General features: G+C 36.9%; 1 protein-coding gene across 1 annotated transcript in view; it reads left to right on the top strand.

Moving 5' to 3' along the window:
• SCML2 (Scm polycomb group protein like 2) overlaps window positions 1–24,966 on the top strand; it is a 114,034-nt gene that overhangs the window by 3,028 nt on the left and 86,040 nt on the right. The window contains exons 2-3 of the mRNA XM_040266546.1: window positions 20,303–20,348; window positions 22,743–22,805. Of these exons, the coding sequence (XP_040122480.1) occupies window positions 20,327–20,348; window positions 22,743–22,805 (85 nt within the window). The 5' untranslated portion in view covers window positions 20,303–20,326. The remainder of the gene's footprint in view (window positions 1–20,302; window positions 20,349–22,742; window positions 22,806–24,966) is intronic.

Genomic DNA, 24,966 nt, shown 5'->3' on the forward strand with positions numbered 1-24,966 from the left:
GTTATGATGGTCAGCTATAAGCCAGATGTGACTCTCATTTTCTTTAGGGTTTGTTCCTTTTTAGCTGCCTGCCTGTTCCTCCCAGATGCTTCCTATCACCCCTCTTCCTGCCCCTGTTCCCTTTGCTGTTGGTGTCTGTTTCCGCATCAGTGAAATGGTCGGGGTAATCCTGCACTGCCTCACTGGGAAATAATTGATGATAGTAAAGTGCCTTGTGAAGGCTGAGTACATGCCAGTTTTTTTGAATGAGAATGATGTAGCCCCTTGTTCCATTTAAGGAAGGCCCAAATCCCAATTTTAGCTTGGGCTCTTAGAGTGTGGGGAGAGAGGGAGGGAGGAGGAAAATTGCACTTGAAAATTTACTGCCCCCCCCCCCCGTTTTGGTTAATAGAAATGACTGTTGGAACTTTAGAAACTGGAACACTGAAGGGTGCAAAGGATCCTTTGCTATTTGAGTCATTAGTCACCTCAGTTTTTTTTTTTTTTTTTTGCCAGGTTACTCTGTTCCTTTTGACGTTTATGCCAGGTGTGAATGGAAATCGGAGGTCATGTTCTCTTTTAGCTCATCTCCCTGGGAGTCAAATTGTCTGTTCCTAGTAATATTCCAGGTTTTTAGGATATGTAAGATATGAATTAAGTGAACTCTGCTAACCATCAGCTGGTAGAGCCATGAGGGTATGGTATGAATATTGGTCTGGCATTACCAGGTATTTTGTAGTTTGGAGTGAGAAAATCAAATACCCTTAGGAATTTATGGAACATTATTAATGTCTGAAAATTACTACATCCATCATATCTTAGAATTTGAAGTGATTGTTGATTTTAGGAAGCAAAAGCCTGGACGTTTTGAAAACGGCAAATGTGGGTCAATTTGAAAGAAAAAGTTTACCCTTCCTTAGTTTGGGCTCTTAATCTTTATAATCCTTTTGTCTTGGGGAAATAAATGAGAAACTGCTGTTGTTTATTTTAGATTTAAAATAGCTTGGTGTAATTTAGTGGCAGGTAAGTTTTCTAAGCTCTAACTAGTTTGGGCTTTGGTTACTCTTAAGAGTAGACATGCCTTTACTGTAGTGATAACATTTTTTAAGATACCAGAGGTGGCGGTTCTTAAAGCAGGCTAACTTCAGAAAATTAAAAAAAAAAAATTAAGATTTGAAATATGCATGTGCTGTTTGGTTTTCATGAGGAAGGCATTTTTGCTTATTTTGTCGTTATGTTGTCTAATATAAGTAATCCTTGGTTACTTTAGAAATAATAATACTAGTTATTTTTATGCTAAGTGACTTCTACTAAACATATATCCCTAAACTTTTCTCTTGCTTTCATTTTTTAGGCATGTGGTGGAAAGTTTTTAAAGAAATGAGAATATCTTACTGTGTTAACAGTGAAAGGTTTGAGGCTCCTATAAGCAGTTTATATGATGGTGCTGTTCAGTTTAATTTCATAGTCATCTGACATAGACTAGTGAATTTCTTATTTAACCAAGGAGTTAAAAAAAGAATATGCTTTGTATGAGTAAAGAGCTGGGAAACATTTGAAGGTAGAGAGCATTTGACTACCTACTACTTGTGACCTGTGTTTATGGCTGTGACTCTTCCTCTTCCTAAGTTTATAGGAGCAAATTGTTCTAAGAGCGGAAAGAGAGTGCCCACCTTTTATGGTAACGTGCCATTGTAAACTTCAGAAGGGACAGATATATTGCAATTCTAGGGCATATCTTGAGAACACTTTCTTTTCTTGGGAAAGTTGATGGAATTCTCTTTGCTTTTTGTGTTTAGAATACATATTGGATTTTTCTTGACCTCTGTTTCTTATAAGGGTTAACTGGTGCTGAACTTCAGACAAACAGCTCTATTTGCTTGGGTAACTTGTAGCCTTGACATAGTCTTATAAGCAGATGTATTGACAAACTTCTTTTAGTTTTAAATTAAGCAGTGAGTGAATCACATGTTTCTTCGGTTTTCTTTCCTCCCTGAATACAGTTGTAAACTTGTGCCGTTTGCTGTGAAACTGCCTTTTTTTTCTTTTGAAAGATGTGAAGTATTATTTGGAATGTTTTCCAATATACTTTCAAGGTATTTGAAAGGTAATGATTATTATTCTCTTTGTTTTTTATTAATTTGGTAGAATTTGATAAACCTGTTCAAATGAACTACACTGTCTTTGATGATTATTAAAAGAATTAAAATATAGTACTCAGTAATTTAAATACATTTATATATTGCTTGGTTTTAGATTATAGACTCTTGAGATTTTTTTCGTGTTGAGATTTTGAGAGATTGTAGAAATATTTAAATGGGTCATTTACTGACACCTGCTTCGTGTTTGAAGTATGGTCAGGGATGTTTAGTTTTCTGGTCACTTCAGATTATGGTTTATTACTTGCTTTTCTGTAATCTGTTGTCTAGCAGGGATTGTTGCTGTCATCATTTCCATTATTTCTTGTAGGGCCAGTGTTAGAAACCATAAATCTAGACGTGATAATAGGAACAGGCTGTAACCTGACCCAATTCTTTTGTCACTATGTCCGCACTGAGAGCTGCCTGTAGTAAATTGACATGCCCGGCTATTAACTTCAGTCATCTGCAAATGTCTGTGGGCAGCAGGTCTTTGGGCAATTAGCCTGTGGCTGTGCTTTAAAACCTTAGGAATTTACAACTATAAACTGGGATTTTGGCAGCCTTTTCATTTATCTGTTTTCTGACATGACATACTTTTTAACTAAATGCATAGATTTCATATATATATTGTTTTAAAATTGTAGGGGATTAATTATTTAACTAGGAGACTTTAATTCTTTAGATAAATTAAAAATTCTTAAAAATAGTTGTTTTCTTCTTAAGTTTGCTTTGACACAGAAAAATAACTAATTTCTAATTCGTTGGGGTCAGACTTTACTAAAGCATAATTAAAACTGCTCCTCCAGGAAACTTGTTTTGATACATCTTCACTGCTAAAAACATTGATATTGATTATTCACAATTCAGAGATGGGATTTTATTTTTAAAGGTAATTGCAGCCTTAGAATTGAGGTTTTTTCCTGATTAATTTGATAAATATATCAGAAAATGGGAAATTTGATTACTGAGTAAATCGAGTAGGTGCTTGTAAAATCTTAAAGTGATGAATCATGTCCAGTTCAACAAGTTATGCTGTGCAGTGGATATCCTACTCTCTGTATCCATGGGGTGTGGGTGTTGGTATCAGGACCCCCTCAGATATCAAAACCTATGGGTGCCTTATAAAATGGATTAGCACAGTCAGTCCTCTGTATCCATGGGTTCTGCATCTGTGGATACCGAGGATCAACTGTATACACTTTTTGAAACCGTATCAAGGTAATCATCTTACCAGGAACAAATTTTTAGTTAAAAGAGCCAGCTTCTCTTTGTCAATGGAAAATATATAGCTATAATATATTTCAATTAAGTCAATAAGTGCTTTTGCATTTAGGTGTAAATGTGTAGTACTTCTTGAAATCAAAATAATAAACTTTTCATGTCAAAATGAAAAACTTAAAGGTGTTTTATGCAGTTAATTTAGACTCCCTGTTATCTTGCATATTGACTGAGCAATAAAGAACTTTTGCATTTGTGTTTCAAGTTTGAAAACAGTATAACAAGGTAGACTTAGCAGCAGCAGCAGCAGACTAAAAAGGAAAAAGGGTTCTACCTGTGCTATTTCATTAATAGTTTGTGGTGACTTATGTGTGTATGTAACTTTGACCACCTATTTCAACCTTTTCTTTAAAACCACCGGCAACCGTATGTTCAAGGTTTTTAGCCTTGAAACTTCTTATACTTTTGATTATGCTCAAGGGGATATATGAAATATTTTTGCCACTAAATTATTTTGTGTGTAGGTTTTGTGTCTTTTCTCTCTTTTTTGTGAATATTGGTTTAAGGCACATGTTTTAGTTCAACTGTTATGTAGTTGGAATTTATAAACTGAATTCTGGTACAGCATAGTACACATAGTTCTTCTCCTTGGAAAAATACTTATAATAACAACATTTGTATTGGGGCCTGTCTTTTTGAGACTTCAAACATTTTAGAAATCAAATTCAAAGTAAAAAAAATGAAGATCTATCAGATGTTGGAAAGGAGAAAGTTGTGGTACTGGGGGACTGTCTCAGATTCCACAGAATTTTATCCTTGGCCCATTGATTTAGGCTCTAAGCTATAGAGTAGACATTGCAGGAGAGAATGGAGAACAAGGACAGCCAAAAGAAAATCTCACCAAAATTTTTTTTTTAAACTACAATATTCTAGGACTATATGGTTTAGATATAAGTATACTGTAGCACAACAGATTTACTAATTTAGCAAACATTTTGGGGGCCCTGCTTTGTGATAGACCTGGTGGATAGATATTACAGAATACAAAAGTGAACCAGAGTAGGTTTCTAGTAGGGTACCACACATTTAGCAGGAGCTCAGTAAGTGACAGCTCTTAGTATTTATTATTACCACTGCCAGCACCACCATCAGTAGACCCCAGGGACCATAATCTTCATTTTTTTTCCTGTCTTCAAGGATCCATTCTGTGCAGGGTGTCTGTCTCCTTACTTCTCCCTTGTAAAGCACAAACAGTGTTTGGAGCTCTGTCTTTTGTTTTGGTGTCTGACACACCTAGATTTGAATCCTTTTTCTTTCACTACTTTCTTTCTAAGCTTCAAGAATCAGCAGAACTTGGTAACTGATAAGATATTGGACAGAGGAGTAGGGTACTCAAAGATGACTACTAATTCAGAAAGATTGGTAGTTTGTAATGTCTAGAGTAGGCAACAGAGGGAGAGAAACTCATTTTGGAGGGCAAAAGAGTTTGATTTTGTTCGTTTGTTGCTTTTTTTTGGCCATGCCATGTGACTTGCCGGATATTAGTTGCCCAACCAGGGCTGGAACCTGGGCCCTCTGCAGTGGAAGCTGAGAGTCCTAACCACTGGACCTCCATGTATCCCCTGAATTTAATTTTTAGAAGTATGTCGTGTTTGACGTTGTGAGGCATTCAGAGTGATGTTCACTTGGCTAGAGTAGACATTTTGGAGAGAGGTTGGGACGAGAGGTTTTAATATAGGAGTTATCCACATAGAAATTTGCATGAATCATGAAATAGAATGAGATTCTAGATTCTAAAAGTTTCTAGAATGTAGAGAAAGACACTGAGTGACTAGAGAAGATTAAAGGCTAGGACAGCGAGAAGAAGTAGACACAGAGGGATAATAGATGTAGGACAACCAGGGAATAAATAACACGTGGGGCTCAAAGAGGAGAGGTGTCTGGGATGAGGGTTGATGGATCTATCACAGAGGGCTCCTAAAGTGTCAAGGAGAAGTACGACTCAATGCTGAAATAGGGTTTGATGTCTGGGAGGTAACTGGGGCCTTGGAAAGCAGTTTTAGAAGAGGGAACATAGAGGCCAGATCACAGAAATTAAGGGAACCCAGCAACTCTGTATTATGGGTGTTATCATTATATGTATTACCAAAACTCTGGTCATCAGGAAAGATTACTTTGGTAAAGATATAGTTGAGGATCTTTTCTACACCTATAAAAATTCAGTGTTGTCTCTTTTTAAGGTCACAACTCTTTCAAAAAATCTGGATCTTAATATCTGTCAAATGGGAGGTTGAATGAACAGGTGAATAATGAATGCTTAAATTTGCAAGTTATCCCCACCTTTGGGGCTTCTGTTTGCACATATGGCAGCAAACTTTGCTGTTACTGAGGGAACACATTTAGTTTTTCAGCTTTGCATCTGTATTTTGTTTATGTTCTCTCAGGTTGAGATTCTGTAATTCCATCCATTTTAGAACATCTGACTAATAGCCTAATTTTAAAGGGCCCTGGGAAATTTCTTGCTAGTCAGACTTGTTTAGTTCCTGTCCTTGTCAAAATGTTATCCTTTATTGACTGTTCAGATTGTGGTCTCTGATTAGAGACTCAAGGTGTATTACCTCTTTTTCAAAACAAAACACAAGGGAAAGGCTAAAAGAAAAAAACACACAAACAAATAATGGAAGAGCCCTGTAATCTTAGAATTATGGACCCATTAACTTGCTAAATAGTTCTTTAAAATGGTCTTAAAAAAATTGTAGAATTTTCTCCAGAATCAGATAAGAGCAATAGGAGTTTTAGGTTGAATAATTCCACTTTAATCATTGTTTTGCATTGTTTAATCATACTAAGAAAATGATTTAAAGCAGTGTAAGACTTTTAAAGCATTTTTGATTTATTATCAGCTCTTAATTCTGTTACAAGATATAATTTGCAAAACAAATGGTTTTGTAAAAGACCCCTGCCCCCCACTATCTATCCTTGTTCAAAGCCAGCTAGGTACAACTGCTAGATTTAATGTAATTGTGGTCTTTAGTAAAGGAAATGCCAGTGTCAGATACTATAACGTAGTACTTTTTTTGGCTTATATTTGAATTTTTTTAATGGCACGACGTTGCTCCTTATATGCATTTAGTGAAACAACTTCTCTTAGTTCTGGCAAAAGTAAAACAAAACTTCTAATTTTTTTTTCTCACTAAAATTTTCTCTCCCATGTAACATGGAGAACTACTTTGGGGATCTTATTATTTTTTTTTTTTAAGTGCTGAGGCAGTTCAAAGTATATTGAGAGCAAAGTTAAGCTTTTCTGCAGTTTCTTTTAAAGACTGCCACTGTGGAAATGAGGTATGTCTTTATTTTTGAAAGAAGATCAGGGTCCTAATATTTTCCAGAAAGATAACAGCTGTGCTATATTGCATATCCGGTATGTAAGTCATGTGTTCTAACTCCACAGTATCTTTGAGGTGTTCTAAGGATTCAGCTGTGAAGTGATGCTATCCAGTGTTTACCAAAAGAACGTGATGTAGTCCTCTAACTTCTATAATGTCTGTCCTATTGTATCTGAAAGACATAAGTGAATTACATTATAATATTGGGGGCATTTTAAGAGGGACAATACAACCTCTGTTTTTTCTCAAATTACTGAGTCAAAGATACTTTCTATTAGCCAATATTCCTTTACATCAAAATCTATACAGAGTTCTCCTAGTATTCAGTGCTAGGCAAGTGCTTGTCTTTCCCATTCAATTTGTGTATATGTTTATCTTGAAGTGAGACTTTTGTAGACCAGAGAGAAATTAATCATTATATGTGATTTCCTACCCCCCTTTTACCTATCTGTGTTCTAATTTTTAAGAGAGTTGATGAATGTGTGGAAAAAAAGGAAAACAAATCCCCAAACCATTCTAGCTTCTAGTAGTTCATAAAGGCCATTTTGCTGCTGCTGCTGCTGCTAAGTCGCTTCAGTCGTGTCCGACTCTGTGCGACCCCAGAGACAGCAGCCCACCAGGCTCCCCCGTCCCTGGGATTCTCCAGGCAAGAACACTGGAGTGGGTTGCCATTTCCTTCTCCAATGCATGAAAGTGAAAAGTCAGAGTGAAGTCGCTCAGTTGTGTCCAACTCTTCGCGACCCCATGGACTGCAGCCCACCAGGCTCCTCCGTCCATGGGATTTTCCAGGCAAGAGTACTGGAGTGGGGTGCCATTGCCTTCTCCAAAAGGCCGTTTTAGTTCACAAAAAACCTAAAACTGTTTTTAATACTCACCAACCCCACTTTGGCCACCTCATGTGAAGAATTGACTCATTGGAAAAGACTCTGATGCTGGGAGGGATTGGGGGCAGGAGGAGAAGGGGACGACAGAGGATGAGATGGCTGGATGGCATCACTGACTCGATGGACGTGAGTCTGAGTGAACTCCCGGAGTTGGTGATGGACAGGGAGGCCTGGCGTGCTGTGATTCATGGGGTCGCAAAGAGTCGGACACGACTGAGCAACTGAACTGAACTGAACTGAACCGAACCCTAAAGGAAATAATACATTCATGAATAATTATACCTCAGAGTCATCCAATATGGAGTGACATCAAGATTTTTTGACTCCAGCTAGAATGTATAGGCTTTCTGATAGTGCTAGCTGGGAGATGGTGGCTGCTTTCTTTGGTAATTATATGTCTGGCTATTACGTATATGTGTATTTATTAGTTTAATTTAAAAGTATCTTAAACTTAACATTTTAGTTTATACTTTGAAAGTGAATAAGTAATTCTCAGGAATCAAAGTAGGAATATAGGTTCATTTTACAGCATAATTGCTGTTGTGTTAATGCTAAAACTCATTCATCTTGGGGAGTTTTAATTAGGACAGATGGGATGGGATAGATAACAGTCTTTGAGTTTCTAGTTGTTCAGGATACTACGCTAGATACTCTACCTGCACTATCTCATTTAATTTCATGACTGCATTTAATTTCATAGCCACAGTACAAAGTGTAGATGGTAATTGTCTTAATTTACACATGGGAAAACCAAGACTCAGGGAGATGAAGTAAATTGTAATGGCTTTGAGTACTAGAAATAATATTTCTGTGTGATTGTTATGGCTATCAGTAACCATCACAGTAACGACATTATTTATTAAAACTTGTGTGATAAGCCAGGCATTTAGGGATTATTAGAACAAAATAACTGACAGGGTACATTCTCCTGCAAATGAAAATAACTTTCTCTGGTTATTTAATATATACTATGGTAAAGAATTCAAATCATACGTAAAAATATAAGGAAGAAAATAAAGTTCACCTAAAATCTCACCACACTATGATGCACAAAAGGAGGATCACCAAAATATTTTGCATTACCTTATGTAAACTTATGCAAAATTTTATACAAATAGAATTATATCACACAAAATGCATTTATAATGCCTCCACACATACCATTATCTTATCTTTACCTTCCCAACTAAGCCTTAACAACAGCCTAGTATATGTCCTATGTTTCTCTCCATGCTTAAATAACTTCAATCTGTTATTCATGTAATCCTGTAGAGACCTATGTATACACTTAGAGTGAGATTTTGGTTACTATTAGAACGTTTGAGTACTTCTTTTTAGGTGCAAGTCTTTGTGCTAGTTGTGGGAGAACTACAAGGAAGAGTAAGTGATTCTCAATCACTTTGTAGTGTGTGAGGAGAGGTGAGCAGGTAAACATACAAGACTTGCTTTGATATCTGCTAAATGTTGGTTGGAAACACAGCCTGGGAGCCCTGCAGGGGAGCTCCCAGAGGGCAGAGGCCTTGCCTTGTTGATTCTGATGGGCATAAACCCTTGCTTGACCCATGGGATTATGGGTACATGTCTGTAAATAAAAGTATGTGTTTAAAACAAAAAGGGTTATTCTGTTTACAGGTCTAAATGGATTGGCTTTTGTAGTTTGAGAGTCGAGTAGAGAAATAGTTGGTATATTTGTTTCTTTGCAATGGAATTATCCATTTTCCCATCAGAGAGTTTAATTCTTCTTCTTTTAAAGTTTGGGAATTTTTATAACAAGGAGGACACTGTAATATTTTGCTGTACAGTTTAGTGTGTATAGTGCAAGGCCCTTTGAAGTTTAAGATAGTTTAAGTAGTTAGTGATACTTTCTAATACAGAAATCCTTATTTGCTCAAAAGTAAGCTTAAGCATTCACTTTGACTGTACATTTGATGCATAAATTGAGAATTTATACATTTGCATACGCCAAGTATTGAACTTGAGGAGAGTAAGAAATAAAGTAAATCTCCAATGAGATTGACTTTCAACATGTTTGAAAAGAAATAATGTTTTATTAAAGGTTGGTGAATATTCACTCAGGTGTTCAGTTTGCCTAACACTGTTCTAGATGCTGTGATATATATATAAAGGAAAAAAAACAGGGCAGGATCATAGTCTCTTAAGGGGAAAACTATTTCATTTAACATTGAAATGAACATGGAAGCTATGTGGCTCGAGGGAAAGCAGTAAAGGCTGTTTATAATAAAGAAGAGTGTTTAGGGTAAATGATTTTGATTTTATCGTGACCCTGAAAGAATCCTTAAATTACTGCGATGGACACAAGCTCACTTTTGATGTCTTCTTAACAACTCGGTGAACTTTAACACAATAATGACTGAAAAGGAAGGTTTATTGAGTCACTGACTCATTTCCTAAAGAGTTTGGGTTCTTTTGGTATGTTGAAGTCTTTATTTGACATGACTTTGGACTTCACCAGAGGATAGGTCTGCTCATTGGTGCTGAATGACCATGATAATCTCAAACTAAAGGGGTCTGGAATTCTTCCTGTTTTTATCTAGGGATAAGTAGAATATTTTATTCTTTGATGTGTGGTTCTACTTCTAAAGTAAGTGCTTTGGATTCTAAAACATTAGTTTTAAAGTTAAGAATATTTACTTTGTGTTTAGCTCTAAGAAGATTATATTTTAATAGAAATACTTGTTTTCTATTATCATCAGCAATGAATGAGTTCCAGTTCTTCATCTTTACCAGCATTTGGTAGTGTCAGTCTTTTTAATTTTAACCATTTATGGGGTGATATATCATTGTGGCTTTAACTTGTGCTCCCCTGAATACTGATGATTTTAAACATTTTTTTCACATCCTAGTTGGCCATTTGTGTATCTTTAGCGAAGAGATTGTCCAGATCTTTTGCCAATTATGCTTTTATTGGGCTCTGTTTGCCTTTTTAAAATTGAGTTGTCAGTTTTTTATATGTTCTGGATACAGATCTTTTATCAGATCTGTGTTTTGCAAACATTTTTTTTCCATTCTGTAGTTTATCTTTTTGTTTTCTTAATAGTGTCATTTGAAGAGCAGTTGTTAGTTTTGATGAAGTCCAGTTTATCAATTATTTGTTTTATACATTGTGCTTTTTGTGTCATATCTAAGAAATCATTGTCTAATTTGAAATTACAGTATTTCTGTGTTTTCCTCTAGAAATTTTATAGTTTCAGGCTTTATGTTTAGATTTATGAACTGTCTCAAGGTAATTTTTGTTTATTGTGGGTGAAGCATTGTTTTTTTTTGTTGTTGTTTTTAATTGAAGTATAGTTGATTTACAATGTTGTGCCAATCTCTACTGTACAGCAAAGTGACTCACTTATAAACATACATTCTTTTTTGTGTGCTTTTCCATTATGGTTTATCATAGGTTATTGAATATAGTTCCCTGTGCTATACAGTAGGACCTTATTGTTTATCCATCCTATATATAGTAGTTTACATCTGCTAATCCTACTTTTCCAGTTCTTCCTTCTTCTGCCCCCCTCTCCCTTGGCAACCACAAGTCTGTTCTCTATGTAAGTCTGTTTCTGTTTTGTAGATAGATTCATTTGTGCCATATTTTATCTTATTTTTGATTTTTTTAATTATTTTTTGCAATCTTTATGTTTAATTGTAGGATAATTGGTTTACAATATTGTGTTGGTTTCTGCCATATATCGACATGAATCAGCCACAGGTATACATATGTCCCCTTCCTCTTGAACCCATCTCCCACCCCATCCCACCTCTCTAAGTTGTCACAGAGCACTGAGTTTGAGCTCCCTCTGTCATATAGCAATTTCCCACTGGTTATCTGTTTTACATACGATAATGTACATGTTTCAGTGCTGTTTTCTCCATTCGTCCTACTCTCTTCTTCCCCCACTGTGTCTACCAATCCGTTCTCCATGTCTGCATATCCATTACTGCCCTGCAGATAAGTTCATCAGTACCATCCTTCTAGATTCTATATATATGCATTAACAACATATGATATTTGTTTTTCTCTGACTTACCTCACTCTGCATAACAGACTCTAGGTTCATCCACCTCATTAGAACTGACTCAAATGCATTCCTTTTAATGGCTGAGTAATATTCCATTGTATATATGTACAACTTCTTTATCCATTCATCTATTGATGAACATCTAGGTTGCTTCCATGTCCTAGCTGTTGTAAATAGTACTGCAGTGAGCTTTGGGATACATGTGTCTTTTTCACTTAAAGATTTCCTCAAGGAATATGCCCAGTAGTAGAATTATTGGATCATATGGTGGTTTTATTCCTAATTTTTTAAGACGTCTCCATACTGTTCTCCATAGTGGCTGTATCAGTTTACATTCCCTCCAACAGTGCAACAGCATTCCCTTTTCTCCACACCCTCTCCAAAATTTATTGTTTGTAGATTTTTTGATGATGGCCATTCTAACTAGTGTGAGGCGATACCTCATTTTAGTTTTGATTTGCATTTCTCTAATAATGAGCCATGTTGAGCATATTTTCATGTATTTTTTAGTCATCTGTATGTCTTCTTTGGAGAAATGTCTGTTGAGGTCTTCTGACCACTTTTTTATTGGGTTGTTTGTTTTACTGGTATTGAGCTGATGATTCCTTTTTTTTTAAATTTATTTTTTAATTGGAGGAAACTTTCTTTACAATCCTGTGTTGGTTTCTGCCATACAACAGCACAAATAAGCCCTAATTATACATGTATCACTTTCCTCTTGAGCCTCCCTCCTCTTCCTTCCCCCTTTGCCATATTTTAGATTCCACATACAGGTGATAGCATATGGTATTTGTTCTTCTCTTTCTTACTTCAATTATTATGATCATCTCTACTTGCATCCATGTCACTGCAAGTTGGCATTATTTTGTTCTTATCATTTGGTAATTTTATTTTTAGTTATCTGAGAAATCTCCATATTGTTCTCCATAGTGGCTGCACCAACTTAACATTCCCAGCAACAGTGTAGGGGAGGATCCTTTTTCTCCACACCCTCTCCAGCATTTGTTATTTGTAGACTTTTAAATGATGGTCATTCTGACCAGTGTGGTTTTGATTTGCATTGTACTTTTCATTTGCATTTTTCTGATAATTAGTATTGTTGAGCATATTTTCATGTGCCTACTGCCCATCTATGTGTCTTCTTTGGAGAAATGTCTATTAAGATCTTCTGCCTATATTTTGATTTTTTTTTCTGTTGTTGTTCAGTTGTATGAGCTGTTTGTGTATCAGTTCAGTTCAGTTGCTCAGTCATGTCTAACTCTCTGCAACCCCATGGACTGCAGCACGCCAGGCTTCCCTGTCCATCACCAACTCTCGGAGTTTACTCAAACTCATGTCCATTTAGTCAGTGGTGCCATCCAACCATCTCCTCCTCTCTCATCCCCTTCTCCTCCTGCCTTCAATATTTCCCAGCATCAGGGTCTTTTCAAATGAGTCAGTTCTCATCAGGTGGCCGAAGTACTGGAGTTTCAGCTTCAGCATCAGTCCTTCCAATGAATATTCAGGACTAATTTCCTTTAGGATGGACTAGTTGAATCTCCTTGCAGTCCAAGGAACTCTTAAGAGTATTCTCCAACACCACAGTTCAAAAGCATCAATTCTTCGATGTTCAACTTTATTTCTAGTTGAACTCTCACATCCATACATGACTACTGGAAAAACCATAGCTTTGACTAGACAGACCTTTGTTGGCAAAGTAATGTCTCTGCTTTTTAATATGCTATCTAGGTTGGTCATAACTTTTCTTCCAAGGAGCAAACGTCTTTTCATTTCATGGCTGCAGTCACCATCTGCAGTGATTTTGGAGCCAAAAAAAAAAAAATAGTCTGTCACTGTTTCCATTGTTTCCCCATGTATTTGCCATGAAGTGATGGGACCAGATGCCATGATCTTTGTTTTCTGAATGTTGAGTTTTAAGCCAACTTTTTCACTCTCCTCTTTCACTTTCATCAAGAGGCTCTTTAGTTCTTCTTCGCTTTCTGCCATAAGGGTGGTGTCATCTGCATATCTGAGGTTATTGCTATTTCTCCTGGCAATCTTCTTTCCAGGTTGTGCTTCATCCAGCCTGGCATTTCTCATGATGTACTCTGCATATAAGTTAACTAAGCAGGGTGACAATATACAGCCATGACATACTCCTTTCCCTATTTGGAACCAGTCTGTTGTTCCATGTCCAGTTCTAACTGTTGCTTCTTGACATGCATACAGATTTCTCAGGAGGCAGGCCAGGTGGACTGGTATTCCCACCTCTTTAAGAATTTTCCACAGCCTTTGACTGTGTGTTTGTGTATACTTTGGAGATTTAGCCCTTGCCTGTTGCATCATTTTTTTTTTCTTTGTATGTAGACTAGTTCCAGCACCACTTGTTGAAAAACAAAACAAAACAAAACAAAAACCCAAAACCATCCTTTCTCCACTGAATTACTTTGACACTTTGTTGAAAATCTGTTGATGATATGTGTGTGAACCTTTCAGGACTCTGTTCTATCCATTGATCTATATATCTGCCGTTATGCCAGTACTGTGCCATCTTGATTACACAGTATGCTAATAAGTGGTTTCAGTCGTGTCTGACTTTTTGCTACCCTATAGACTGTAGCCCGCTGGGCTCCTCTGTCCATGGGCTTCTCCAGGCAAGAATGCTGGAGTGGGTTGCCATTTCCTTCTCCAGGGGGTCTTCCTAACCCAGGGATAGAACCCTTGTCTCTTATGTCTCCTGTATTGGCAGGTGGGTACATTACCAGTAGTGCCTGATTGGGAATGGGAACTAGTAATGGGAAGTAGTAATGGGAAGCCCGATTATACTGTACCTATGGATAAACAAAATTTAATCATGATTAAATCCAGTTTATTTTAGGATTAGTGCATTTTAAAGCCTATTCAAGAAATCTTCCAGCTTGTGAACATGGTTTAGTTCAGTCACTCAGTCATGTCTGACTCTTTGTGACTCCATGGACTGCAGCACTCCAGGCCTCCCTGTCCATCACCAACTCACGGAGTTTACCCAAACTCACGTCCATTGAGTCGGTGATGCTATCCAACCATCTCATCCTCTGTTGTCCCCTTCTCCTCCTGCCCTCAATCTTTCCCAGCATCAGGGTCTTTTCAAATGAGTCAGCTCTTTGCATGAGGTGGCCAAAGTATTGGAGCTTCAGCTTCAGCATCAGTCCTTCCAAAGAACACCAAGGACTGATCTCTTTTAGAATGGACTGGTTGGATCTCCTTGCAGTCCAAGGGACTCTCAGGAGTCTTCTCCAACACCACAGTTCAAAAGCATCAATTCTTCAGCACTCAGCTTTCTGTATAGTCCAACTCTCACATCTATACATGAACACTGGAAAAACCATAGTCTTGACTAGATGGACCTTTGTTGGCAAAGTAATGTCTCTGCTTTTTAATATGCTGCCTAGGTTGGTCATAACTTTCCTTCCGAGGAGTAAGCATCATTTAATTTCATGGCTGCAGTCATCATCTGCAGTGATTTTGGAGCCCAGAAAAATAAAGCCTGCCACTGTTTCCCAATCTATGTGCCATGAAGTGATGGGACCAGATGCCATGATCTTCGTTTTCTGAATGTTGAGCTTTAAGCCAACTTTTTCACTCTCCTCTTTCATTTTCATCAAGAGGCTTTTTAGTTCTTCTTCACTTTCTGCCATAAGGGTGGTGTCATCTGCATATCTGAGGTTATTGATGTTTCTCCCGGCAGTCTTGATTCCAGCTTGTGCTTCTTCCAGCCCAGCGTGTCTCGTGATGTACTCTGCATAGAAGTTAACTAAGCAGGCTGACAATATACAGCCTTGACGTACTCCTTTTCCTATTTGGAACCAGTCTGTTGTTCCATGTCCAGTTCTAAGTGTTGCTTCTTGACCTGCATACAGATTTCTCAAGAGACAGGTCAGATGGTCTGGTATTCCCATCTGTTTCAGAATTTTCTACAGTTTATTGTGATCCACAGAGTCAAAGGCTTTGGCATAGTCAATAAAGCAGAAATAGATGTTTTTCTGGAACTCTCTTGCTTTGTCGATGATCCCTCGGTTGTTGGCAATTTGATCTCTGGTTCCTCTGACATGGTACATGTCTTTAGGAAAAGTATATATAAAAGAGTGTATATGTGTGTATCACTGAGTCACTTTGCTATTATGCAGAATTTAACAAATACTGTAAATCAACTATACCTCAATTAAGATAAGGGGGGGAAGAAGTTACAAAAAATACTTATTTCTAAACATATTTTTACCTTCTAAGATTTACAAAATCACTCAACTAATGGGAACAGTTGATACCAGTTGGGATTAAGAACTCACTTATGGAGATTTTAGAGAAGAACATAGGAACCTGGGTTTATCTTCTGTGTGTGATTCATCCCTCAGTTTTTTGAACTAAATCCTTTGTGTAGTAATGGGATTTACTTTAATGTAATTCACAAGTTTTTGCTTTCTCACTAGAGTTGGTTAACTTCCTTTGGTCCCTACCTGGATTGTGGCTCATCTCCCTTTACTTTCTGCTCCAATTCAGCACACTTATATTTTTCACTTTTTCTTTTTCGCTGTTAGACTGTAGTCCTTAATTGACAGTATCCTCCACAGTGGTATCAAATATCAAGTCCATTTAATTATTTCAGTCTGACTTTCAGAGGTGTGATCTGGGAGGGAAAGGTAATACTTTGTAAGTTGTCTGTGTATGCTTGGCTCCTGGGAGACTGTAGAGGGAGATGAGAGCCCAGAAGGAACTGGAGCAGCTCCAGCATTTCATCAAGTAGACCAGGCAGGATCTTCTTTAGTGTTCACTCATTTTGTGCCCTCAATCTGAAATTCCTCTCTGTCTTCTCTGCTCATTTTAATGTTCACCTTTAAAGAACCAGTTTACACACCTCTGAGAAGCCTTCTTTTATTGATATATTCTCAGTTAATAGTACCTCCTACCTTCCTGAAGAGGCTGTGTATTGTCTTGCTTTTTTTGATAACTATTTGTTAATATGTCTTTCCCACTAGATTTATAGCTCTTTTGTAGTAGATTGTGTATCTTCTATCCAAACAGCATCAAGCATATAATAAGAATTCTGTAAATATGTTTATATAAATAACCAGATCACACCTGCAAACAGATGGTGGTAATGTAGAAAGGAATAAGAAAGGCTTCAAGAAGGAGCTTGCATTTATGTTGGGCATTAAAGGATGGATAGGATTTCCAGAAGCAGAAGAGGAGGAAAGGGTGTCCCATGTAGATAGAATAACATGATGAGTTTTGGGCTAGGCCACAGGATAGCTATGGGTGGTAGATGTCAGGTGGCTTTGAAATTATGAGGGGCTTTAAATATGTCCCAATGAAGATTTGTCCAATTCAGTAGTCAATGAGATTACTAACATAGGAGGGTAATTTGGGCAGAAAACAGTTCAGACAATGTATGACATTGTGTATTGGGTAGTTTGGGGGTGGGGGTAGACCCGTGTGATAAGACCAGTTAGGGTGCTATGGTATTAGACCAGGCAGGAGCTAATGAGGGTGTAAACCAGTTAATGGCTTCCCTCTTCCCTGGTGGCTCAGCAGTAAAGAATCCACCTGCAATGCAGGAGACTCTGGTTCGATACCTGGGTTGAGAAGATCCCCTGGAGAAAGAAATGGCAACCCATTCCAGTATTCTTGCCTGGGAAATCCCATGCCTGGTGGGCTACAGTTCATGGGGTCACTAAAGAGTCAGACAAGATTTAGTGACTAAATAACAACGAAACCAGTTAATAGCAGGGGAAAGGGAAATGAGAGAGCACATGTTGGCCACTGACTGAATATGTGAGTGAAATAAGAGAACTTCATTTAGTCATAGCTGGGGTTTAAAGGCCAAGCATCTGGAAAAGTAGTGGGTGCTAGTAAGAGAAACAAAAATGTTAGAAAAAGCAAGTTTTGGGGAGGTGATGCTTGAGTATAAATCTGTTGAGTTAGAGGTGCAGGTGATGTTCTGGGTGGCTTAGAGAACATATTCCCCATAGGCTTCCTTTAAATAACAAATTACTTTCTGTTACGTACATCATCATGTTCTGACTACAGGCACACAGAGTAGTGAGAGGTAGCTATCCCTTTGTCATGTTCAATGTTTCATGTACTTTTTCTTTTATAACACTCAATGTGTTTTGTTCATGCGCCTATTTTTGACTAGAGAGTCAAGGACAGTATATTATTTTTTTTTGTAGAGGGCCTGGCATATCAAGGACATGCAGAAAAAGTTTGAATTAATGAAAGATTTAGTCGCTCAAAATACAGAGGCCTTTTAACAAGTAATTATCTTGTTAGAAGATTGGCACTTCTTACAGGTTTCATCAACACAGTTATAATTCTTCTACCTCTTGGTAACATGGGTGTAAGTCAGCTTTTGGGATGGTTGTTAGTTTGAATCTCAACTCTACTAGCTTACCATCTGCTCTTTTTTATTCATTTAACCATAATACTTAACCTTTTAAAGTGTACAATTCAGTGGGTTTTAGTGTATTTGTAAGGTTCTACAACCATCACCACTGTATAATTCCGTAATATTTTTCTCACCTTAAAAAAGAAACCACTTACCCATATTTACAACCATACCCATTAACAGTCACTCCTGAGTCCCTCTTCCCCCAGCCTCTGGCAACTACTAATCTACTGAACTTATTTTTATTCAAGGGAAAGAGATTAAAATGATCTCACTCTATAGCTGATTTCTTTTTTTAACCTTTATTTTTTTAAATATAAATTTATTTATTTTAATTGGAGGCTAATTACTTTACAATATTGTATTGGTTTTGCCATACATCAACATGAATCTGCCAAAGGTATACACGTGTTCCCCATCCTGAACCTCCCTCCCTCCTCCCTCCCTGTACTATCCCTCTGGGTCATCCCAGTGTACCAGCCCCAAGCATCCAGTATCATGCATCGAACCTTTACTTTTTTCTTCCAATTTTACTGATAAAATTGACATGATTTGACTTACATACACCATGAAATGATTATCACAATAAGTTTAGTGAACATCCATCATTTCATAAAGGTACAAAATTAAAGAAATAGAAAACAAATTTTTCCTTACGATGATAACTCCTAGGATTTAATCTCTTTCATATGTAATATACAGCAGTGTCAATTATATTTATCATGTGATACATTGCATCCCTAGCATTTATTTATCTTATAACTAGCATTTATTTATCTTATTTGTACATTTTGATTGCCTTCAGCCAATTTCTCCTCTCCCCCCAACCCCTCTACTTCTAGTAATGACAAATCTGATCTTTTTTTCTGAGTTTGTTTCTTTGTTTTTAAAGTATAATTGACCTACAACACTATGTTAGTTTCTGTTACACAGCATAGTGATTCCAGATATCTGTACATTTCAGAATGATCACCAGGATAAGTCTATTTATAATCATGATCTGTTGTCATACAAAGATGAAAGTGAAAGTGAAGTCACTCAGTCATGTCCGACTCTTTGCGACTCCATGGACTGTATAGTTTGCTAGGTTCCTCCATCCATGGGATTCTCCAGGCAAGAATACTGAAGTGGGTTGCCGTTTCCTTCTGCAGGGGATCTTACCAACACAGGGATTGAACTTGGGTCTCCCACACTGCAGGCAGACTCTTTACTGTCTGAGCCATCAGGGGCCTGCTCACTCCATATCTGTGACTCATTTATTTTGCAAATGGAAATTTGTCCCTCTTAATTTCCCTCAGCTTTCTTTCTCCCAACCTCTTCCCTTCTGGCAACAACCTGTTTTCTGTATTTATGACTGTATTGTTTTGTTACGTTTTTTAAGATTCCATATATAAGTGAAATCATACAATATTTGTCTTTCTCTATCTGCCATACTTCATTTAGCGTAATACCCTCTTGGTTCATGCATGCTGTTGCAAATGACAAGATTTTATTCTTTTTTTTTTTATGGCTGAGTAATGCTCCACTGTGTATATATACCCCACATCGTCTTTATCCATTTATCTGCTGATGGGTGCTTGGGTTGCTTCCATATCTTGGCTGTTGTAAATAATGTTACAGTGTTTATAATACAAGTGAGCATGGGGTTGCATATATATTTTTGAATTAGTGTTTTTGTTTTCTCTAGATAAATACCCAGGAGTGCAGTTGCTGGATCGTGTGGTAGTTTTATTTTTACTTTTCTGAGGAATTTCCATACTGTTTTCCATAGTATCTGCACCAATTTGTATTCCCACCAACAGTGCATAAGGATTCCCTTTTCTCCACATCCTTACCAAGACTTGTTATTTGTTGTCTTTTTGATAATAGCCGTTCTGTGAGATGATATCTCATTAAAGTTTTGATTTGCATTTCCCTGATAACTAGTGATGTTGAACATCTTTTTATGTGCTTTTGGCCGTTTGTGTATCTTTGGAAAAATAATCTTTTCAAATCCTCTGCCCATTTTTTAATCGGTTTGTTTGTTTTTTGATATTAAGTTGTATGAGTTCCTTGTATATTTTGGATATCCACCCCTTATTGGGTATATTATTTGCAAATTTTTTTAAACCATTCAGTAGGTCACCTTTTCAGTTTGTTTAGTGTCTTTCACTGTGCAGAAGCTTTTTAATTTGATGTAGTCCCATTATAGCTGATTTCTAATAATACCACCCTGCAGAAATGTATTATGTTAAAAGGAGGCAGTAATTGATTTTTCTCCTTGTAGGAAAGCACACCAGAGAGAGATACCATGGAGCCAACAGTGGAAGAAGGTAAGATTTACTTGTCTAAAGATGATACTTTTAGTCAATCGTTTGAAATTAGTATCTTTTGGTAGACTGAATATTAAAAAAAAGCTTTTTTGAAAAATGAAATTAATGGAAGATGTTAGTTTAGGTGCTAAGAATTGGAGTTTTAGAACTGAATAGCTATTAAAGGTAATCTTGTTTTCCCTTCTTAGTTTTATAAATGAGAAAGCTGACACTCAGAGAGGTTAAGTGTACAGGTCATATAACAATCTATGACAGCCAAGATCACAGTCCAGATTTTCTTACTTAAATATGGATGATAAAAAAATGCTTCAACCTGTCCTGCTCTAGTGAGAAGTCAGCTCACTGTCCCATGAGTGTGTCACAGTCATTTTCACTCTCTGTTTTGAGTTGTATTTTCTTTCCCATAATATATTCTTCATATTTTTGTTGTCCTGAATCCTGTTCCTCCTTCAAGACCCAGTTTAAGTTCTTTTCTCTCATGACTTTTACTCTGGCTGCATGCTGAATGTTGTGCTCTGCTATTTCTGTTTTTGTCAAGTGTATTAGTTTAGTATAGTCTCTGTACCTAGATTCTTAACTTTCCTTGAGCAGGAACCAGGCCTTTATAATTTCACTTTCTTCTCTGTTAGAAAATACTACTGTAGAACTATTTAGTAAATATAAATGTGTACTTACTTTGTGTTAGTCAAATTATCTAAATAGAAAGTAGCCCATACATCCCTCTTGAGTGTTCACATATCTTGAAGAGTCAGTCATAACCAGAAAGTAGATCTGATACCTTTAATGGTACGCCTGGCATCCTTCCTATATTCTTCTTTAAGAAGCATGTCACTTGACAGTTCAAGCATCAGTAAGGGTAAAACAGCACTAGATGGAAACACACCATGTTATTAAATCCATTGGTTCATAATGATACTAAAAAAACAATACTTATTGGTCATCTGTGGAGAATGGTGGGGATACAATTCATTATTTTGAAAACTAGAAAATAAAGGAGAAAGAATAAAGCATTGATTGTGACTTCCTTTTGTGGTCTCTACCTCAGTGCATCTGAATGGTTGAAGAGGGGAGTTTTCTCTCTATAGAAGTTTTCTGGCTAATAAAGATAGGATGATAAAATTAGAATACCTCTCTTATGCGACCACTGATGAGCTAATGGATCTAGGCAATAGTCATATGTGGCTGCTCATATCACAAAAAGAGAACTAGGTATATTAGGAGCCTCCTGTGAGAAGTACACACCACCACCTATGAAGTCATTTTCTCTCTTCCCTTGTAAAAAAGCTAAACCTGAATCTGGTTAAGCTCTTCTGGCTTGAAATAGCTGTATCAATTTAGAGAAACTATAAAGACCAGAAAAACCCAGTATCATGAGGAAGTAGCAGACTGGAAAAGTCTGAACTGATATCACCAGCAAAAATATTGCTAGAGGGAGGGAAAATAAACAGAGGAGGAGGAGGAGCCTACAGATCAAAAGAAATTTAAGAAATGTACCTACCACTGGCTGTGTGGACTTTATTTGGGTCCTGATTGAAACAGATACATTTAAAATATTTAAGACAATGGGGAAGTTAAGAAGAATGACTGCTTATTTGATAACATTGAAGATTGTGGTTAGTTTTTCAGCATAATAATCACAATGAGTCATTTAAGAAATACATACTGTAATAAATGTGGATGAAATATATCTTAGATTTGGTGAAGGTTCAAGGTACATTGCTGTTTGAGCTCCTCAGCCTAGCACAGAGAAAACCTTTTCCTAGTCTGTTGGAGGATAGGGAACCCTGGTGTGCTGCAGTCCATGGGGTCACAAAGAGTCAGACACAGCTAAGTGACTGAACAACAACAAACAGTCCATTGAGTTACATTATATTCTAGCTTCTCTGTTGTTTCAAATTCTCAAAAGTATGCACTTTATTGCTGGGACACATTAATCTGAATATTATAAGGATCAGCTCAGCTCATTTTGGTTTGTTCATTTATTTAACAAATGTTCAAGAATGTTCTGTGTGCCAACTCCTTTTCTGGGCACTGAGGATAAAAAGTAGTGAATATGAGACAAAATGAAAAAATGTCTGACCTTTTGGAGCTTACATTTGAGTGAAATGAGACATGCAATAAACAAATAAATTATAAAGTACATTATATATTAGAAAGTGAAGTCCTTGGGAACTCATGTATACCTATGGTGGATTCATGTCAATGTATGGCAAAACCAATACAGTGTTGTAAAAAAAAAAAAGAAAGTGAAGTCCTATGCAGAAAGTGAGGATTAAATTATAAGATTGAAACTGGTTCCTGTTAGAAAATACAGTTTAGATTTTTGTAAGTACTCTTTCAAACTGTTGCTCTGTTCTTCTGGTATTGCTCACTACTTTCTTTCTTTTTTTAAAGAGTCAATGGGTGAGAAGGAGAATCAAGAGAGAGCTCCTCAATCAGGCACATCTGTGCAGAATGGTAGGTTTTAAATTAGTTCAGTAGAACATGTATTTTTTCTTCACTCAGTGTTAGTATGAACTCTTTTCTTATTGCTTTTGGTATAATCTATGTATAGTAAGCTCTTATAAAATGTAAGCAATAGGAAAGACCAAAAAGATAGTATTTAATTTTGAAAATTTTACTTTGGTTACACATAGAGAGGGATTAAGTTAAAAAATAACTATGTATTTCAGTGCAGTTTTGCCAAGGTAAAGATATCTAGTTATTAATTACCATGTATTACCAATTTAAAATAATTTGATTTTTAATAAAAACCTTTCTAACACTAGAGTCAATGTGAATGTCTTTTTTGATGGTCAAAAGACAGTCTAGTCGATTAAAGCTAGGCATTTAGGGGATCTGACAGACCTCTCCTAGAATCTTGGCCTCATTGTTTGCTAGCCTTGTGACTGTGGGCAAATTATTCAATGTTCTTAGTCTCTTTTCTCCTGTGTAGCACAGGGATAATAACTATTTACTCATGGAACTATTAGAATTAAAGAAAAGGAATGTAAAGCACCTAATATAATGCCTAGGCTTGTAGTAAGTGTTCAGTAAATGTTAACTTTATTGTCTGAGTTATTAATTCATGTTTTAAGCTTTTATTGTTAATAGCATGTGTATAGCACTATATCAGAGACTCAGGAGATAGACTCTGACCCATTGCACCTGCTCTTATGGAAAGTGAGGAAATAAGTCATATGCAGACAAAAGGCTGAATTAAAAAAATACAATAGCAAACTTAGTGTGTTTACCAGCAATTTCCAGGCAAGCCTGTTGCCCCTTGTGTTTCTGTTGTACCTTCCCTGCCAGCCCCACTCTTGGAGTAAGTAGTTCATCCATGACTTTCTGTTCCTACAAAAAGATTGCCTGTAGAGGTAATCCCATGGAGTCATTCTTTATTACTGTAGCTGGGTCCTCAGTGTTTGCTTAGTTCTCTTTCTCATTGGCCTTACTTGTTCCTCAGCTCTTCCTTCCAATCCCCAAAACTCTCCAAGGAAATGGAGGCTGTTAGATTAGAGTGCTCTTCCTCATCCTTACAAATTCCTTTCCATTTTTAATATAATAGTTTTATTGAGATATAATTCACATACCATACAATCTCCCCATTTCAAGTGTACAGTTCAGTGGTTCTCAGTAGTGTGTTCCCAGTTATGTAACCATTACTATGATCAGTTTTAGAATATTTTCATCACTCTAAAAAGCAACCCTAGTACCTAGCTGGTAGTCGCTCTCCATTTCCTCACAGTGCCTCTCCCTAGGCAACTACTTAGCTTCTTTTTATCTCTATAGATTTGCCTATTCTGGAAATTTCATGAAAATCAATTTGAAGAATATATTCTTAAAAGCTGAAACTAGTACCTTTTCAAAATTTTCAAACTTTTCTGCTTGAGAAACTCTGATTAAAAATGAGATTACTTAGTCAATTTGACAGACATTTGTAGAAATAGATCACAACATTATGTACATCTGTCTCCTGAAAAGGCCTATCAGTTCCCAGGGCTCTTTTCTGAAACAGTAAATCCCCACCCCCCCCAACCCCCAGCTGCTAATCTGTCAATGAGGATAAAAATGCAGAGACAGATAGGGACTTCAGGCTTGTCTGCTACTTTCTGAACTATTTTGGTCAGGAATTCTCACTGTGGTACTATAGATGTATCAAATCTAAATTAGTAAAGCCTTTTGCTATGTGTGCTTCCGCTATGTTTTTGGTAGACTCTCATCATATGGGCATCTAAGCTGAATAGTGTTGTGGACTAAAAATTTTTGCCTTATGAACAAAGAAAAAAATTAAGGCTCCAAAGGTTACTAGCAGTGCGATAGAAAGCACTTGTATTATATGGCACTGGTATAAAGGATTTGCTAGTTCAAATTTTAGCCCATTACTGCCAGGAGAAATATCAGTAACCTCAGATATGCAGATGACACTACCCTTATGGCAGAAAGTGAACAAAAAACTAAAGAGCCTCTTGATGAAAGTGAAAGAGGAGAATGAAAAAGTTGGCTTAAAGCTCAACATTCAGAAAACAAAGATCATGGCAAATAGATGGGGAAACAGTGGCTGACTTTATTTTTCTGGGCTCCAAAATCACTGCAGATGGTGATTGCAGCCATGAAATTAAAAGATGCTTACTCCTTG

This window comes from Oryx dammah, unplaced genomic scaffold (assembly GCF_014754425.2).
Source record: "Oryx dammah isolate SB20612 unplaced genomic scaffold, SCBI_Odam_1.1 HiC_scaffold_23, whole genome shotgun sequence".
Lineage (NCBI taxonomy): Eukaryota > Metazoa > Chordata > Mammalia > Artiodactyla > Bovidae > Oryx > Oryx dammah.